General features: G+C 38.6%; 1 protein-coding gene and 1 long non-coding RNA gene across 7 annotated transcripts in view; one reads left to right on the top strand and one right to left on the bottom strand.

The window, feature by feature from the left end:
• aifm4 (apoptosis inducing factor mitochondria associated 4) overlaps positions 1–18,847 on the top strand; it is a 22,578-nt gene extending 3,731 nt beyond the window's left edge. For 2 of the 4 annotated variants that reach the window (XM_029120581.2, XM_029120583.2), the window contains exons 2-19: positions 8,927–9,020; positions 9,365–9,474; positions 10,116–10,225; positions 10,371–10,415; positions 10,535–10,616; positions 11,111–11,223; positions 11,928–12,014; positions 13,274–13,365; positions 13,967–14,097; positions 14,318–14,433; positions 14,540–14,611; positions 14,765–14,828; positions 15,073–15,149; positions 16,876–16,993; positions 17,096–17,194; positions 17,287–17,362; positions 17,597–17,701; positions 17,807–18,847. In XM_029120581.2, the coding sequence (XP_028976414.2) occupies positions 8,929–9,020; positions 9,365–9,474; positions 10,116–10,225; positions 10,371–10,415; positions 10,535–10,616; positions 11,111–11,223; positions 11,928–12,014; positions 13,274–13,365; positions 13,967–14,097; positions 14,318–14,433; positions 14,540–14,611; positions 14,765–14,828; positions 15,073–15,149; positions 16,876–16,993; positions 17,096–17,194; positions 17,287–17,362; positions 17,597–17,701; positions 17,807–17,837 (1,620 nt within the window). In that variant the 5' untranslated portion in view covers positions 8,927–8,928 and the 3' untranslated portion in view covers positions 17,838–18,847. Of the gene's footprint in view, positions 1–6,354; positions 6,556–8,129; positions 8,155–8,926; positions 9,021–9,364; positions 9,475–10,115; positions 10,226–10,370; positions 10,416–10,534; positions 10,617–11,110; positions 11,224–11,927; positions 12,015–13,273; positions 13,366–13,966; positions 14,098–14,317; positions 14,434–14,539; positions 14,612–14,764; positions 14,829–15,072; positions 15,150–16,875; positions 16,994–17,095; positions 17,195–17,286; positions 17,363–17,596; positions 17,702–17,806 lie in introns of those variants that run through there. The other 2 variants (XM_029120577.2, XM_029120578.2) reach the window with 2 other exon arrangements.
• LOC117594399 lies at positions 31–6,036 on the bottom strand. Of its 3 annotated transcripts, none has more exons than XR_004575696.1 (4): positions 4,343–6,036; positions 2,389–2,525; positions 1,460–1,622; positions 31–775 (listed from the first exon to the last, which is right to left on the bottom strand). It is a non-coding gene; the product is annotated as an uncharacterized LOC117594399 (long non-coding RNA). The 3 variants fall into 3 exon arrangements; XR_004575697.1 differs by having other exon boundaries at positions 5,498–6,036; XR_004575695.1 differs by lacking the exon at positions 4,343–6,036 and having other exon boundaries at positions 2,389–2,579.
• Positions 18,848–19,798: the final 951 nt, after the last annotated feature.

Genomic DNA, 19,798 nt, shown 5'->3' with positions numbered 1-19,798 from the left:
TGAATACCTATTGGCTGATAGCCATGGTATACGGTCCCATATATATTGGCTATGATATCACTTTAATTCTCTAATTGCATTGGGAACTATTTCAGTAGAGCAACAAGGCCCAGCAGAGGTTTATGGTGTATTGCCAACATATTCCATGAAGCATTGTGCCTAAAAACAGCTCTTAGTTTTGGTATATTGGGCATATACCACACCCCTCATGCCTGGTTGATTACATGAACATTGACAATATCCAAAGTATTTAATGATTTAGATGTTAGGGCACCGGGTAATTGTATCACACAGTACACCTAAATGGATGCATCGTAATTCGTAATATTCCTCCACTAATTTCTTGAAGTGTTTCCCTTAAATTTTTTACTCGTCTGTTTATACAACAAAGAGTTGTCAGTTTGTTTTTTTTCAACTTGTTTTGAAAGGAATAATTTGTATGTTGTGCAAATCTAATGGCAAAGACTACAATTACATTTTCATTCCAGGTTGTTACACAAAATGTATATGTCCAAGAGTTTTGTATACTTAGTGTTGGCAAGCCACTGTATCTTAGATTATGCTTCAAAGAACATTAGAATTTACCTTATTTCGCCACGGCCAGTCCGAGTCACCATAATCATAGGAAATTTCCTCTCCAGGTTTTATGTCGGACGTTGCAAATAAACAGAGATGGGGCTTCCCTCCAACTGTTAGCCTTTTCATTTTGCTGTTCGGATTGATATGGTCATCGTTGACAAATCTGGCAAGTGATTCAGTGTTTGCTGCATCAATACTAGACAAATAGAAAAATATTTCTTAGGCTTTTTGCTAAACCAACTATTCTATTAGCCTACATTATCACTGTACAAATATACACTTTCCAGTGATAAATGCTGTCATGTTCACAATTAAATATACCAAAAGACTGCATTTTAAACCTATATTTTAGATGCAAGTAATTTATGTTTGCAGCCAATACAACTACAGATATTATGTCACTCCTCCAGTGCCCGCCCTATTCAGACATCTGGATAACTACCCTGCTAAAATCATGCACATGCAAAACCTTCTTGCAATCTCCGGAGGTTGAACCCCCATGGGGAGAACCAAATTAAACATTATTACTTTGACAATAATTAATGGGAGCTTTGAATGACTACCAAACAATCTACCAGTATATGCAGGGCAATTAAAATGTCACTGTGCAAACATTTTTGAACAGACATGCCTCTTTAACAACACTAGCTTTGGTTCCAATCCAAGTTCAGTGCAGATTTCCATAATCCAGGGTGGTGAATCTGATTACATAATATAGTTTTTTGGCAACGCCCCCCCAATGTTTGGCATGGGGCTACCTCTATAGCTTTCGACAATCATTGCCCATGCCACTTTAATAGTACCAAAAATTATAGGTATGTAGTTCTTGCTTCAGAAAGTTAAGACTTTCATAATGTTACAAAGTCAGAACCAGACTTACCACCACAGTTTCCCATTGAAACTTAGGTCAAACATGAAAACATTAAGGGCATCACTGTATTGTATTCTTCTTCTTTTGCTCTCATCAAATGTAATAAAGTCCCCTCTGTATTCCAGCAGGAAGTCTCCTTTTCCAAAGTAGCTATTGCTGAATACTCCATGACCTACACAGGAGAAAAAAGTAGTTAACATTCATTCATATACTATATTCTACTGTGCTCTACTGTTGATGTCTATGACTAGCATAGGTGTGTTATGATCTGGAACAAAATGTGTGTTAGCACGGTGCTCCTATTTCTTCACCAGTTTGTATTAGAACGAGGACAAGGACATAATGACCAGCATATACTGTGAAAAAGGCTGTGTTTCCATATTAATGCCCATGGTTTTGGAACAGGATGTCCAACAAGCTCACATAGGTGTGATGGTCAGGTGTCCACATACTTTTGGCTATATAGTGCATGTGGACTGGATTTTGTGAATTTGGCTAGTTCAGCCACAACCATTGATTACAGGTGAATTTAATTGAGCACACAGCTATGAAATCTCCATTTACAGTTCATCAGTATCCCACCCTGCTAAAGGGTGCTAATACCAATCAACTTTCAGTGCTGTTTTAGTGAAGCTGAAATGTCTAGGAGAAAACACAGCAGAGCCATGTTTTTAATGCCATATTGCCCAGCCCTACCTCACTGTGCCAAAAATAGAGCGTGTTTGACATTTCAGATAACTATTTTGAGATTACCCAAATATAAACTGTTCTTGTTGAAATGTAAATGTCAATAAACAGGTTTTTAGAACACAATTTTATCCCTGCATTTTAATGCAGAATCCTGTGTTACCGAGACCTCTGCCCCCTATACATTTCAGTGTTTTGTTCAGATGTAGTAAGCATGGTCATAAGTCAAAATGAAAGACTGTAAAACTCACCTTTGAAGGGGTTAATGAACTTCTTTAGAAAACCAACTTTGTCCAGTGAATTGGAAATATAATATAGTGCATCTTGTTCAGGATTTCTGCCCCTTCCTCCTCTCCTTTCTTTGAGGCTCATTGTTGTTTATATGTTCCTAATCAATGAAAAGCAAATGCTACCATTAATTATGGATTCAAAAACATATACATTCAAACATATAAACAAGAGAATATTAGAGATATGACCAATCAACATCACATACAATGCTTAGGCTGCCACCGTTTAAACTACATTTACAAAATACCCAACCTCACATGGCTAACAAATAAAAAAAAATAAAAAACACACCATACTAGACAGTCAGCCAGAATTGCTAACGTTACAGCACTCTCCATTCTGACCGGAAGATGTTGCAAACTCGTATGGCTCAAGTAAAAAGATCCTGTCAGAATTCTGTGCCTCAGTGTATGCATGCCTCCTATTCTAATCTTGCAGAATTGATGACGTGCTGCCGCAAAATGCAAGTTGGGTTTATCAGAGTTACTTGAATCGTGAGAGCCCTAATTTCATATTGAATAAACGTATTCATGTTATCAATCAACGGGATTAACCTCCAAAAAGATGAATACGTAGACGCTAAATATTTTAACCATAGTCACTGTATGATGCTGGTTAGCTGCATAATTGCATAATGCAAAGCACCAATCTGCTCGCGTATATGTTATTGTACTTGCTGCGTTATGAGGGGTGGATAATGCATTTAACAGGCCTAGGGAAGCTACTGATATGACTTTCAAAGTCACTTAATGCCTGAACAGTGCCTCAAAATAACACCCATAGGCAAATGATCATTACCACAACAATGCTTTCTGTTGTCGAGCGCTGATATTAAAGACCTATTCACCAATATTGCAGTGTCATGGATAGATCACCTAATGTTTGTCAAGGGTTATGATAATGTAAGTCTTCCTTAAGTTATCCCACATTTAATTTAATAGTTGCTATTACTACAATATATTAATGTACGTATCAAATGTATTATTTTATTTCCTTTTGCTGAAATGCCTGCATAAACACAAATACTTTGGGATTGCAATAGTTAACTTAAGGTCCATAAACTTACACTGCATTAAATATATTAGAACCCCGACATTCAGACTTATAGACGTATTTATAGGCATTCAGACATATTCAACTATGTAAATCTGTCTTAAGTTCACATTCCTAGCAGTATCATACAAGCAAAAAAGGATACAAAATATCCTCTTTAAACAGCAAATCTCATAATAGATTTATAGCTTATTTATATCATGTTAAACTCATGCGCTACACTGTACTGGATGCATAATAGTTTTTAGCCTCAAAATCATAATACCTTTCTTAACAAAACAAAGTAAATTATTTTTACTATATACATAACCATTTGAAAGGGAAATGTGGAGATTAAATGGAAATTACTTAATTCTAGTCTAATTGAAGCATTAAATGTAACATTTTCATCCTTAGTAATGCCAAGATCTGATGTCTCCCATGGTAGGTTCATCTCTTTTTCTCTACTTCTGATCACCAGCTTTCAAATTCAAAACAATTTTAACAATATGTTGACCTGGGACCTCAAACTTACTGCCCAGATAGAAAACATTACTTAGCTAATCATAGTCCAAACTAGTAATCACTAGAAGTGTGAAACTGGTCTAGTATATAAACTAGTCATATTTTAATGCAATGTGTCATGAGACAGGCATCACAAAAATGTTACACCTTTTATTTTTCTAAATTTCAGACAATAGTATAAAACAAAAATTGCAAGATTTAAAGCGAGCAAAAAGATAAACCCTCATGATGTACTGACATTGAGAGCACCCGATGTTCACAAATTCATGAAACTATTAGCATTTCTTTCAAACAAAAACTGCACAAGCTTGTGAAAACACAAAACAAGTGAAAGACCTTATGTATTGCATAACATACCTTAACAAGGGTCTCTAAATCAGCTCCAGAGCAACTGTCCTGGTTGTTGTCATTCCAACCCCATGTATATGCAGCCACATTCAGTTACTAACCGTATAAATATTTCTTCACTTGTGAAATACAAAGTCTAAATATTTCTTCACTTATGAAATACCAAGTCAATCATCTGACCAAATGTGCTGCGTTTACATCACAACCCAACATACAGGGTTATTTGAACCCAACTGTAATAGTGAACTATGAGTGATGAAAGACAGTTCTCCAACTCAATATCAATTGTGGCTTTAGTATGGGGCTACTCAGCCACAACAGGTAGACCTATCAATGTACTTGCCACTCGTTCCCCTTGTTCTTACTATTAGACCGCACAGGACCCCCGCAGTTGAGCAACAACGCCTGAATGCCTTTTTAACATGTGTTAAAAAGGCCTTCACTATTTAACACAGAGTCAAACTTACCCAGCCACTATGCCTAAATAAAATTACAAAATACATCGGCCAAGTGTTTTGACAATACACTATATTCATATTATATTACTATTACTCACCTATTTGGGTGAATGAGGGATACATCAGTCAAATTATCAGATCATGACAAGAGGAACACTTGTCATTCCTCAAACACGGCCAAACACAAAGCCATGTATTGGCTTTTTATACAGTTTCTAAACAACACTAAAAGCGAAATCATTTTGAGAGAAGAAACTGCTGGCACTTCAGAGCCCATTGAATGTCCATCATTACATTCGCTAACGTTAGCTTGAAACAATTACTTAACTTACCGCTAACAAGCAGACGACAACAATTAACTCACGTTTCGGACAGAAATACGATATTAACAAATGTTTTAAGCACATGCAAAAAAAAAAAAAATTAGCCAGACTACAAAAACACTCAGGACTGACTATAAAACTGCGAGACACTCCAACAATAACATCAACGCAAGTTTAATCTCAGTAGTATTAACCCATTAGCCTGCTTGAACAACAGAACAGGAGAAGTACAGTACATAATTACCAAGCTACAAGTACTATAGCAGTCATTACTCTACCCTGTTCACGTTTGTGTTTAAACTGCACATTTTATATATTTTAGCTATAAAATTGTAAACTAAATAATACATTTGATCAATTGTGTGAATAGAAAAATTACTTACCTATTTAGTAGTGAAGATAACCATTAGAAAAGTCCTCTTCGCGTCGCGGTTTCTTTCAGGTGATGTCTTCTGAGGTAAAATAAACTTCAGCATAACTTGGCGGGGTTTCACTAGCTATAGGCTCGCGACATAGAAAGTTGATAGTTTGCCGCCAGAATGCGGTGACTCACAGCCGCAACCGCGAATCAACGATCGTCCCCGTTATTGACAGAAGCAGTAGCCAATCGGTGATCAGACATGCATACAACCCATGAGCCAATGAAAAAAAATCGTATCAAGCTGCACTACCAACAACCAGACATAGGGGGAGTATGGGCTGTGTGTGATACACAACAAAACCAGGTCTTTATGGTATATTAGGACATGAGTTAAAAAAGCAGGACATAGTTAATAACAATGAAATAAGTACTTCTACAGTGCCCGACTTATGGGGACATTGAAAATGTCCTCATAAACCAAAATGTCCTCATAGTGCTGGTGAGATTTCAGGTCAAATGTCCCCCTATACCATATAAACAAGAACACACACACACACACACACACATATATATATATATATATATATATATATATATATATATATATATATATATATATATATATATATAGTACCAGTCAAATGGACACATCCACTCATTCAAGGGTATTTCTTTAGTTTATTACATTTCATACTGTAGAAACTTCAAAGCACCCATCGACACTTATGACAGCTGTACGCACTTTGTATTCTGTCAACCAGCTTCATGATGTAGTCAGCAAAGGATTTCAGTTTGAATCGTCAGGCATGATATGTGTATGGATATTGAGGAGGAGTCAAATTTATGCTGTGTCACTACTGCATTTTTAGTTGTACTTGTAATGTGATCGCAATCAGCCTACACCCGATTGATACCAGATCAGATCTGTTTGGTGCTTCGTTCGATAGCAAAGGCGGTCTCCGGTGGACTGTACCGGTGGTACTGCAGCACTGTCATCTGGACGAGGACGACGTTTTTCTTCAACTGTGACCAGCGGTTTCTTACAGAAAGAAGTTCATTTTTCGCGGACCACACTGTCAGGTGATAAAGTGGTTGATTTAGCAAATGAATAGTCGGTCTAAAACTGAGCTATTGGGCTTACGTTTATTGTAACTATTCATATTCCTGTATGTGTGTTAAACTCTAGAATAGAACATTATGCAAGAACATCCTATTTAATCTTTTTTTTATTTGACCATTTATTTAGGAAGTCCTTTGAGATCTATGGTATCTAAATAACTTTACCAGATGAGCCCTGCATAGCAACAGAGTATAAATATAAGTCAATACAATTTAAACTAAAACAATGCAACACATTAAAGTACTCAAGAAAAAAACAGTTAGCCCTCCTATATTGTTTGGAGAAGGTCAACATCTAAAACCAATGGAGCAGTACTTACCACAAAGGACACCTGTAACAAAAAGGGTTTGGTAACTCGGGGTTCTATACTTCAACAGCGTTATTAGCCTATAGTTAAACCTGCGCTAGGTTACTGAAAATTAGATGTCACATCAGTTTGTGAATATCAATATTCTATGACTATGTAGTTGGTTTACTACTAGCAGCACAACACTGATATACAGTGGATATAAAAATTATACACACCCCTGTCAAAATTCCATGTTTATGTGATGTAAAAGAATGAGACAAAGATAAATCATGTCAGAACTTTTTCCACTTTTAATGTGACCTATAAATTGAACAATTCAAACAAACTGAAATCCTCGAGTTTAACAAACTGAAATCCTTGGAAAAATTACAAATAAAAACCTTACAATAACCTGGTTGCGTAAGTGTGCACACCCTCTTATAACCAGGGATGTAGCTGTGTTCAGAATTAACCGATCACATTCAAACTCATGTTAAATAGAAGCCTGCCATCATTTAAAGTGACTGATTAATACACTTCAGCTGTTCTAGTAGGGTTTTCCTGACATTTTCTTAGTTGCATCTCAGAGCAATAGCCATGGTTCGCAGAGAGCTTCCAAAGCATCAGAGGGATGTCATTTTTATTTTGTACCCTTCAGGAGAATTATGAACAGTTCCAAATACCAGGCAATTTTGGCACAAAACCTTCAGGCGTCCGTTAGAAAGCTAAAGATTAAGTTCACCTTTCAGCACGACAATGACACAAAGCACACATCCAAATTCACAAAAGCATGGCTTCACCAGAAGAAGATTAACGTTTTGGAAAGGCCCAGCCAGAGCCCAGACCTGAATCCAATTGAACATATGTGGGGTGATCTGAAGAGGGCTGTGCACAGGAGATGTCCTCGCAATCTGACAGTTTTGGAGCACTTTTGCAAAGAAGTGTGGGCAAATATTGCCACGTCAAGATGTGCCTTGGTAATAGACTCCTACCCAATAATAAAATCAAAAGGTGCTTCAACAAAGAATTTGTTTAAGGGTGTGCACACTTATGCAACCAGGTTATTGTGAGTTTTTTTATTTTTCCCCCTCGAAGATTTCAGTTTGTTTTTCAATTGAATTGTTCACATTATAGGTCAGAGCTGGCAAATGTGTCTCAAGAAAGGGAAGTTTGGGGTCCCCTGCTGGAGCTGCTGTCCCCGCGACCCGATACCGGATAAGTGGATGAAGATGAGATGAGACATTATAGGTCACACTAAAGGTGGAAAAAGGTCTGACATGATTTATCTTTGTCTCATTCTTTTACATCACAAGAACCTGGCATTTTAACAGGGGTGTGTAGACTTTTTATATCCACTGTAACACCAAGTAGCCTATTCTGAGTATGTAGGATAGAAGGTGATTCTGTAGTAAAAACAGTAACGATTCAATCTAATTCTCTTTAAGGACGTCACCTTTTGATAAGGGTACACGGAGTTTTGAAATTTGTAACTGGCGCTTACTAACAAATCGAAGGGTGGTATGGTATAGCCTCCATACACTACAACTACTACTATTAATAATAGTAGACTAAACAGGGGTAGTTGATCGATGATGTTGCCTGCAATGAAGAGCCAGTATTTACTGAATCAATTGGTTAGCCCAAGTGTGTGGCTGTAACCAACTGGTTGGTGCGGTAAGTTAATATGTTTCAATAGGCCATATGGTTGGGGTGTTGCGTCATTGCACACGCACATTTTACTGTTGCCTTGTTTGGTTGTGTAGCATGTTTTCCTTTTTTTCTCGTCTTCATTATACCAACATGTTTACATGACATCGTCTGACCAGTGGGCTGTTTGAAATTTTGACAGCACACAGTTTGTTATATTGGTTTCAGTTTGAAAGCACCTAGTAAGCTTCTCTGGCTCTGTGAAACATTCACCCTTAAACATGATTTACTTATTTTGTAAATAAAGAGTTCCTCTATCTCATTCTGTTTGCTATAGACACATTGTAGTTTTATGGGGAAAAGTGAGAATATGCTTTTGTGTTCCATTCTTGCAGAAATGAGTCAAGGCCAGAGTCAAGTTCCTACTGGTCAGGACCAGGATGAGGTCACTGGGATGGTGTGCCTGGAGTCTGACCTACAAGATGGACAGTAATATTTCTTTATTACATACCCATCAAACTTATTCATATGGAACTTTTGCTGCCAGTAGAAAATATATTTCACGTAGGCAGTTGTGTCATGTACCCATTATTCTGGCGTGTACCTAGGATATTAAATGGAATATGTCAGATCACTTATCCTCAGGCCCATGCTATTATCATTAGGTGTCAAATTACATTTCAGTTAAACAAAATATGCATCTCTGTATCTCTGCTAAAATGTAAGTTAAAGATTGAAAATGCCCCCCCCCCCCTGTTATTACAGCTTACCAATGTGTTTATGAATAGTTATAGTTAAACACGTGCTTGAAAAGTGACTGTTCCTCTCTATAGGATGAAAGAAGTGGAGGTAGAGGAGCAGAAGATTCTTTTGATCCGTACCCAGGGACAGTACAGTGCAGTGGGGAGCAAATGTTCCCATTATGGTGCTCCTCTCATCAAAGGTTAGACATCCAAACATAAACAAGAGACAACATGCCCATGAGGGTGGGTATATCATGACAAGGTTGGGGCGTGAGCTACTAGTTATTATTTGTTTGACAATGCTTTTTTTGAACACTGCATACACATTTGTATTCAAAACTGTCAGTTAAAATGCCACCTGACAGGCTTGACAGCTCCCTTGATGCAAATCTGTGATAAAGCCATTGTCCTGTTGTCTCATTCACTACGTTCTGTGGTTATTCAACTGATGTTCTTTCCGAATGTCTAATGTCAATCTGAATGGGTGTAAAAACACTGGTTGCTGCTGTCATCAGTCACATTTGAGAGTGAAAGTGGACAGTGCTGTCTGGTAAAATGTCCAATAGTGGGCAGAAAACACAGTTGTTAGTTTTCTTTTCTTGTTACTAAGGGGTTCAGATAATATAAAAAAATTCAAAAACCAAATTATTCCATTAAAAGGTAAAATATCAAACAAACATTATAAATGAGCTAATAAAATAATGTTTATTCACACAAACACACATATACACACACGTTTGCTATTCTATCCTCGTGGGAACCTGAAACCTAATCCATGTTCCCTATCCCCTAATCCTAAACCTAATACCTAACCCAATCTGCTGCTGTGTTGTCTTATAAGGAGCCTTGTTCGGGGACAGAGTGAGGTGTCCCTTTCATGGCGCCTGCTATAACGTCAAGACTGGAGATATTGAGGAGTATCCTGGCCTGGACTGTTTGCCCACTTATAAGGTATCAACCTGCCACCTAGCCTTTAATGTAATTAAAAAAGTAATACACCTACCGTAGTACAGCGCAGTAACTGTGAAACAAGGCATAATGGAGGAATGTGGTTAATCTGAGGATTGGACTAATTTATCTTTATTTATTTTTGAAGGTCAAAGTTGAAGATGGTGAAGTTTATGTGTCAGTTAATAAAAAGGTACGGGAGAATGCATGATTATCATGAAATAGTTTTTGTCCTGTAATGATGATGTAGCTCACTGAGTCAATTTGGTGCATAGATGGACGTTGTGATTTAAGTATCCATTTTCTCCTCAGTCTCTGAATGTGTACAAGCGGGTAAAGGAGATGAGCTGCAGAGTGCCTGGGGTCAACCACATCATCCTGCTGATAGGAGGAGGTAATGACCGGGTCCAAAACATCACAATATGTTGAGGCTTCTTTTGGGAGCAGGTGCCATGTTTTATCTCAGTACTAAAATTGTGTGTGTGTGTCTGATCTTGGATTTACCATAGAAGTGAGGGACAAAATTCTGTACATAGATATTGCAGCCCCGTTTCTAAAAAATGTGGGACGTTGTGTAAAATGCAGATAAAAACATAATGCCATTATGTGCAAATCATTTATTTGTAGGAAGTGAATTATTTTATAATTGAGGAAAAGAATGATTGTTAATAATAATTTTATTATTAACATAATCAGCTTGTGCCATGATTACATGTAGTACTAATGATCTTCATGCCCCAACAAATATGATTTGATTGGTGCATGTTTTTAAATGTAAACATTTTGAAAGTATGTAAAAGGTAGACTGGAGAAATGATCTATTGATATCAGAGGGGATACATTACTGATTTTATTTAACTGAATCTGCCCGTGTTTGTGTATGTACAGGACCTGCCTCTTTGCTGTGTGCTGAAACTCTGCGACAAAACCACTATGAAGGTCGAATCATCATAGTGACCAAGGACACCCTGCCACCTATTGACAAACCCAAGCTAAGCAAGGTGAGGGTCAGTCATAAAGGGTCAACAACCATGTGTAAGCTGAAAGCTAACCACTTCACCATTTTGAAGATGGCCATAGTGGGAGGGAGTGTTTCATTCTGTGGAAGTCAACTTTCTGACTAAAATATTTGTAATCTTCTGATTTTAATTAATAAAGACATTGTGAATAGTGGCTTCAAATGGAGTTGCACTTCTAAAGATGGATAAATTAAACAAACACTTGTCTGTTACATGCAGGCTAGTCTGAGCCAGCCACTCCATAATACAGAAGAGAACATAACCAGCTATTAGCCTGCAACACTAAGTGCAATGTTTATTCTGATAGCAAGCTGCTGTAGGAACATATTTTTCAACAGAAACACGTTTTAAAGTAGCAATATAAATATGCATGTTCTGAAAGGTCATTTGACCAAAAGCTCAACTATTTGATTAAGTTTGCATCGTACTGAAAGTGTGCAGAGACACTTCCAGTCTCCAAAGCAAGAACTGCCTTATCTTTTTATACAGCTCTACAACAATGTTACAACTTAGAGATAAAATAACTTGGCCACACGATGTAGTAGATAGGATACAACAACTTTTGGTGCGCATGTGGAGAATTTGTTGTAGGAGATAATTGGTTGGTAGACAAAGCCGATTTTACCAATTCCTATCATGATGGGAATTTCTGACATCATACTTCTTCTTTGGCTGCTTCTTATCAGGCAATGCATCTGGATAGTGCTAGCCTCCTCCTTCGACCAATGGACTTCTTCCAGCAGCATGACATAGAGCTGTGGACACAAAAGAAGGTGAAACCAAGTGGACAAATAATGTTGATGTAATTAAACCTGTTGACATGACCTATTGGAAGATCCCATTAAGAGTAGTGTTGTGGAAATTTCACAAACTTCTCAGGAGCCCAGTAGAAACACAGATTATCTTTTAGTTCTCAAAACAGTTGCCTTGGAGTACACAGCATTAAGATACAGTACATGTACACTGAATTGTAGATCATTTGCATACAGTTTTATCGGTAAGCTAAGCATAGGTGGCATCTGCCCTTTTAATACCATAATCAACACAATACGTTATGAAATATGAAACAAACGTTTTCAATACATAGTCTTTAGCCTGGAATATGTCAGTGACTTTACACACGTTTGCTGGACATGATCCCATTCTTATACAGAGACTGGAAACAGACTTTAAGCCCAAATAACAGTGCAGTTCACTTAAAAGACAGGATGTTCATATAAAGGAGGAATGTATTGACAGTAGCTCTATGTGATAAAAATTGTGAAATAAAGCCCTGGCATTATTTATGTGTGTGCCTGTGTGTTGTTGTGTCTGTGATCAAGGTTGTGATCTAAGCCCTGGCAGTGTTTGTGTGTGGCTGTGTGTTGGTAGAATCTGTGATCTAAGTTGTGATCTAAGCCCTGGCAGTGTTTGTGTGTGCCTGTGTGTTGGTAGAATCTGTGATCTAAGTTGTGATCTAAGCCCTGGCAGTGTTTGTGTGTGCCTGTGTGTTGGTAGAATCTGTGATCTAAGTTGTGATCTAAGCCCTGGCGGTGTTTGTGTGTGCCTGTGTGTTGGTAGAATCTGTGATCTAAGTTGTGATCTAAGCCCTGGCAGTGTTTGTTGGTAGAATCTGTGATCTAAGTTGTGATCTAAGCCCTGGCAGTGTTTGTGTGTGGCTGTGTGTTGGTAGAATCTGTGATCTAAGTTGTGATCTAAGCCCTGGCGGTGTTTGTGTGTGCCTGTGTGTTGGTAGAATCTGTGATCTAAGTTGTGATCTAAGCCCTGGCAGTGTTTGTTGGTAGAATCTGTGATCTAAGTTGTGATCTAAGCCCTGGCAGTGTTTGTGTGTGGCTGTGTGTTGGTAGAATCTGTGATCTAAGTTGTGATCTAAGCCCTGGCGGTGTTTGTGTGTGCCTGTGTGTTGGTAGAATCTGTGATCTAAGTTATGATCTAAGCCCTGGCAGTGTTTGTGTGTGGCTGTGTGTTGGTAGAATCTGTGATCTAAGTTGTGATCTAAGCCCTGGCGGTGTTTGTGTGTGCCTGTGTGTAGGTTGTATCTGTGAACCCCGTGGAGAAGACAGTGAAAATGAATGACTGCTCAGTGCAGCAATATAACCAGCTGCTCATATCAACAGGCTGCCGGTCAGTGGCTACTTTCTTCATCCAGTGCCGTTTGTGTTTGTTGCCTTGGTAATTGTGGGATGTAGGGGCGCTTGGGGGGGGGGGGGGCTGATGGCTTGGGCTGATGGCGGGCGTCATCCCTCTGCAGGTGGGTTTGACACACATCACTATACGTTGTCTGTCCTTATTCTGTATCGGTACAATACCCCCACACGCTCATCCAGGATTGGCACCCCCTGACCAAAACATTACATGCTTTTTTTTTTTAATCACTTTTAAATGAATGTATACATGTCAATCTCTTTGTCAGAGCTTTTTTTGACTGTTTGTATTTTGCTCCCATACTTTGAAATTACTCCACCCGCATCTGTTCAGTGTGTTTAATATTGTTGTAGCCCAAATAAAATGTGATTTCCAAATGTTGGATGCATGAAAACACATTAAAACAGTACGACATTTGAATTGGTGTTTATTTAAATAAAGTATTTTAAATCTATATGCCTATCTATGGCTCTGGATGATGATAGCATCTTAGCTGTCATTTGATTTTCTTCCAATAACTTAGTTGCAAACACAGTTTCTCTTTCACATTCTCTCTCACACTCTCTCTCTCTCTGTGTAGGGCAAGGCCTTTGAGCTGTCCGGGCTCTGAACTGGAAGGAGTTAGGATCCTGCAGAACTACCAGGATGCCAAACAGATTCACCAATCCTGTGTAGGACAGAAAGCCCTGGTTGTTGGAGCATCCTTCATAGGTAAACTATACAAAGCTCACTTCCTGCTGTTTGCTGAAGAACTCTTATTTTAAATTCATGGATCTGATTAATTAGTTTATGAATGAATGATATGTGACTAATAGTATGGTTAAGGGATGCTAACAGATGCTAACAGGGAGGTTGTTATATTTCATAATACTTTCATTTGATTTTTGGTTGCTCTCAAAACCAAGTTTCCCGTCCTCCATTTATGTCAAAGGTATGGAAGTGGCATCCTACTTGGCAGACAAAGCAGCTAGTGTGATGTTGATTGGCAACAGCTCATATCCTTTCCAGAGGTCCTTGGGTTCTGAAATTGGGAAGATGACAATGCAGGTCTGAGACAAGTTAGAATGTCTAATGTACTCTACCTGATACACCCACCAATAGGCTACAAATATGTTTATCTAACTATATTCTTCATATTTTTCTCCTGTGACAGATGTTGGAAGAAAACAAAGTTACGTTTTACATGAATGATGAAGTAGTTGAGATCCGTGGCCAGAATGGCAAGGTAAATTGAACAAATTCTCACCAAGCAGCAAATGTCATCAACACAACTGCGTTTTTAGGCATTCTTGTATCTCTCTAATACTGTACATGTATTGGACATTTTGAAGACCTATGGAGAGGAGATGATTATGATGAGAAATTTTGATTTCAATAGGTTAAAGAGGTTGTTTTGAAGAGTGGTGCAGTTTTGAAAACAGATGTGGTGATAGCAGGGATTGGTAGGTAATCTGACATTTCTACCTATTGTTAAGCATTCATTTGAATTTCAATCTCCCCTATGGTTTCAGTGGAACTTTTCCTAACTATTATTTTAACCACTACTTGTTTACCAGACCTTTGTTAAAGTATAGTATAATATTTGAACAAAGAGAATCAGCTCAGTTCAAGTAGAGAATCAGCACAGTTCAAATGTAAGTTATTTAGATTAAAATACGTATTTTAACCGTCATGGTTTCTCTTCAGGTGTCATCCCTAACTCAGACTTCTTAAAGGGAAGTTCGGTCGAGGTGGATTCTAGAAAGGCTGTCATCATTGATAAGGTAGCTATGGAGACTGTCATCATTAACCAATGATAGCTATTTTTATTTAATTTATTTTTCAATGTATATTTTCTCACAAAAGTGAGTACAACACTGAAGAAATGACACTTTGCTACAATGTAAAGTAGTGTGTACAGCTTGTATAACTGTGTAATAACTCAACTCAACACACAGCCATTAATGTCTAAACCGCTGGCAACAAAAGTGAGTACACCCCTAAGTGAAAATGTCCAAATTGGGCCCAATTAGTAATTTTCCCTCCCCGGTGACATGTGACTCGTTAGTGATAAAAGGTCTCAGGTGTGAATGGGGAGCAGGTGTGTTAAATCTGGTGTCATCGCTCTCACACTCCCTCATACTGGTCACTGGAAGTTCAACATTGCAAAGAACCCTCTGAGGATCTGAAAAAAAGAATTGTTGTTTTACATAAAGATGGCTTTGGCTATAAGAAGATTGCCAAGACCCTGAAACTGAGCTGCAACACGGTGGTCAAGACCATACAGCAGTTTAACAGGACCGGTTCCACTCAGAACAGGCCTCGCCGTGGTCGACCAAAGAAGTTGAGTGCAGCGTCATATCCAGAGGTTGTCTTTGGGAAATAGACGTATGAGTGCTGCCAGCATTGCAGCAGGGGTTGAAGGGGTGGGGGTTCAGCCTGTCAGTGCATCAAATTGGTCTGCATGGCTGTCATCTCAGAAGGAAGCCTCTTCTACAGATGATGCACAAGAAAGGCCACAAACAGTCTAAGGACATGGATGTTGTCTCTCTGTTGTGCACTTGTGCAATTGGGCTGTACTCTGCTGGCTGGTTGCGGTCGCGGTTGCTGGGTGTCCCTTTGGTTGATGCTTGGCAATGTGGGTGGATTGATTTCCTGCCTGTTGGGCCCTGGTCTGGGGCTGCATGAGTGCTGCCGGCACTGGGGAGCTACAGTTCGTTGAGGGAACCATGAATGCCAATGTACTGTGACATACTGAAGCAGAGCATGATCCCATCCCTTCGGAGACTGGGCTGCAGGGCAGTATTCCAACATGATAACAACCCCAAACACAGCTCTAAGACCAACACTGCCTTGCTAAAGAAGCTGAAGGTAAAGGTGATGGACTGGCCAAGCATGTTTCCAGACCTAAACCCTATTGAGCATCTGTGGGGCATCCTCAAACAGAAGGTGGAGGAGTGCAAGGTCTCTAACATCCACCAGCTCCTTGATGTCGTCATGGAGGAGTGGAAGAGGACTCCAGTGGTAACCTGTGAAACTCTGGTGAACTCCATGCCCAAGAGGGTTAAGGCAGTGCTGGAAAATAATGGTGGCCACATAAAATATTGACACTTTGGGCATTTTCCCTTAGGGGTGTACTTTTGTTGCTAGCGGTTTTGACATTAATGGCTGTGTGTTGTGTCATTTTGAGTTATATAAGCTGTACACTCACTGCTTTACATTGTAGCAAAGTGTCGTTTCTTCAGTGTTGTTACATGAAAAGATATACTGAAATATTTACTAAACTGTGAGGGGTGTACTCCCTGCTGTGAGATACTGTATACTTTTAGTGATAGAGATGATGGGGAAACATGGGTGAGAGTTGTTGAGAGTTTTTGGGGCAGAGTCAGACTCATGCAGCTCCAGAGGCAGTCACTTCGACCGCTGGACACCCTAGGCCACAAGTAACCGCTGCATTGTTTCAAGCTGTGATACTAATGGTTTTCCCCCAACATTGCTGGTTCTCCGAAGTTCATGAGGACCAACATTCCAGATGTGTTTGGAGCAGGAGACGTGACATCCTTCCCCCTCGCCCTGCGGAAAGACCAGCGGGTCAACATTGGTCACTGGCAGCTGGCATCTGCCCACGGTACACCGGTCAACTTCCATGGCTGGGATTTTCATTCCTTGTCCTTAAGTGTAGTGAATGGCATTTTAAAGGTGTTTGTTGTTGTTTCTGTTTACTTTTCAGGAAGAGTTGCAGCCCTAAATATGTTGCAGAAGCAGACAGAAATAGTTTCTGTGCCTTTCTTCTGGACAGTGCTTTTAGGAAAGAGTATCCGCTACACAGGTGATGATCTGATTTGAGATGAGTGATACCCTTTGAGGAAAACAAGTAACTGTTCTATTCATTTATGTTGTCATTTTTCTTCTGTTTCCAAGGGTATGCCGAAGGATACACAGAGATTATATACAAAGGCAAAGTTGAGGAGAGGAAGTTCCTAGCATTTTATATAAAGTAATTGGGAATTAATTGCTTTAAATTATATGTTTTGGTTGCTTTTGTAACTGCAGTTTATGCCAAAGCTATTGTGTGTAGTTGGGCATAACAGAGCAAAACGTTTTGCAGTGGAAAATTTAAAGGAGTCATTTCTGCCAGACAGCACTAGTTGTGTTTCCTGAAGCAGTCTTCCTAAATGCAACGCTGACAGCATACATATCTGACGGCAAACATTGTTTTTGTGATAACCAGAGATGATCAGGTGGTGGCAGCAGCCAGCTTGATGTTCGATCCTGCTGTCGCCCGAGTGGCAGAGATTATGTCCAATGGACAGGTCATAACCAAGGCACAGGCACAGTGAGTTTTCCAACGTCTTCTACCGGAGTGTCTTCAAGCCATATGTTGGAGTTTAATGAAAAGTTTGTATTTCCCACATAACCTTGGTTTACGTCTCTTTTGTAGATCTGATGACCTTAGTTGGTTGCAAATGTAAACCTTCCTGTGAGACTTGACCGTCAACGCCTGGTGTAACGGGGCGCACTTTAACCCCCAGATTAAGAGTCATTTGTGTGTTTTCTGTATTGTTACTAAAATGATTATTGCCTTTATCTGCACACTCCTAGAATCTCAAATATTCTTACTGTTCTTAATACTAGCCTTTTTCTGTGGGATTTTATTGAATCAAAAGATTTATTTGTTTTATTTAAATCAAACCTGATGTCTTGAGCTCTGATGTTTCTCAGGTAGTCCTGATATATTTGGTGTTATTGTTTTTTAGACAAATGCTAGGACTGTTTCAAAACTTTTGATCTCTAGCATACTCTTTGTTGAATGAAATCGTTAGGGTTTTCATTACATCTCTCTGCATCTGTTTTTCTGTTTTCATATCTAAAACAAGAAAGTTAGTTATAACATTTTTTTATTACCTATTCATGTTTGCACTGGCATAGAATCGATTATCATGCGTTTTCTATCAAGAGTTTGAGGGAAGTCTGAAAATATATTTGCTGAAATATATCCTGAAAGAAAATATTTGTTGACTTGGGCTTACTTGACTACCATTGTGTTCTGTGTTATCATACAACAGTAGAAAGCAGCAAATCAACTGATTATTACCCAGAAGTTAAAATGTTTGTGTGTATCTTGGAGTGTTAAGTTCAGGTAACATGTAGCAAGAATAACATGCATAGGTAAAATTCAAGGAAGTTCATATGTATCCTAGAGGAAATCATGAATGAAAGCTATTCAATAGATTTTGGTTGTTCCTTCTTTCTCCAACCAATATTTTATCACTGAATTCGCCACTGTACATTGGTAGGCTGATTCAGAATTAGTACTAATTTCATGGATCCAAGATCCAAAGGCAAAACTGATGGAAGTTGATTATATTGGGTCTTTACTTTTTTCAGTTTTTTTTGTTTTTTTGTTATTTTATTTTTTATTTATGGAAATAATACAGAGAAAACACTACGTGATCATAGTAAAAGTTACTGTGTGATTGATTTGGCCTTTGTTCAATAAAATATATTTGAAACATACTTCACATCTCTGTAGTATTGGCTAATTCTCATAATAAGCAATATAATCAACATGCTGATCAAGTTGATCAGTATGGTCAGTGACAAACAGAAGGAACAGAAGGGTTAAAATTAAGAGACTACTGCAAATTTAACCCTTCTGTTCCTCACTCAAAACATTTCTTTTCAACTTTTTTGGAAAGGAAAGAATAAGGTCCAGTCATCTCTTAATTATTTCCGGGGCTGTAAATACCCGCAAAATAAATAGAATTTCCATCCTCTGCTGAAGTACACAATCCAGAAGAAGGACCAGCATGTTGGAGCTTAGGAAAGTTAACCAAGGTTTTATCATAATTTTTTTTTTATGAAATAGGACAAACTATAATTAGATAATTGCATTAATGATAAATTTAACAGGTGTTCCTACTAATCCTTTAGGTGAGTGTATATATAAAGATCCCTGAGATATTCCATTGAAACATACACTCACCTAAAGGATTATTAGGAACACCTGTTAAATTTCTCATTAATGCAATTATCTAATCAACCAATCACATGGCAGTTGCTTCAATGCATTTAGGGGTGTGGTCCTGGTCAAGACAATCTCCTGAACTCCAAACTGAATGTCAGAATGGGAAAGAAAGGTGATTTAAGCAATTTTGAGCTTGGCATGGTTGTTGGTGCCAGACGGGCCGGTCTGAGTATTTCACAATCTGCTCAGTTACTGGGATTTTCACGCACAACCATTTCTAGGGTTTACAAATAATGGTGTGAAAAGGGAAAAACATCCAGTATGCGGCAGTCCTGTGGGCGAAAATGCCTTGTTGATGCTAAAGGTCAGAGGAGAATGGGCCGACTGATTCAAGCTGATAGAAAAGCAACTTTGACTGAAATAACCACTGGTTACAACCGAGGTATGCAGCAAAGCATTTGTGAA

Source organism: Esox lucius, chromosome 1 (genome assembly GCF_011004845.1).
Source record: "Esox lucius isolate fEsoLuc1 chromosome 1, fEsoLuc1.pri, whole genome shotgun sequence".
In the NCBI taxonomy this organism is placed as follows: domain Eukaryota; kingdom Metazoa; phylum Chordata; class Actinopteri; order Esociformes; family Esocidae; genus Esox; species Esox lucius.
This window is presented reverse-complemented; position numbering and strand designations above follow the sequence as displayed.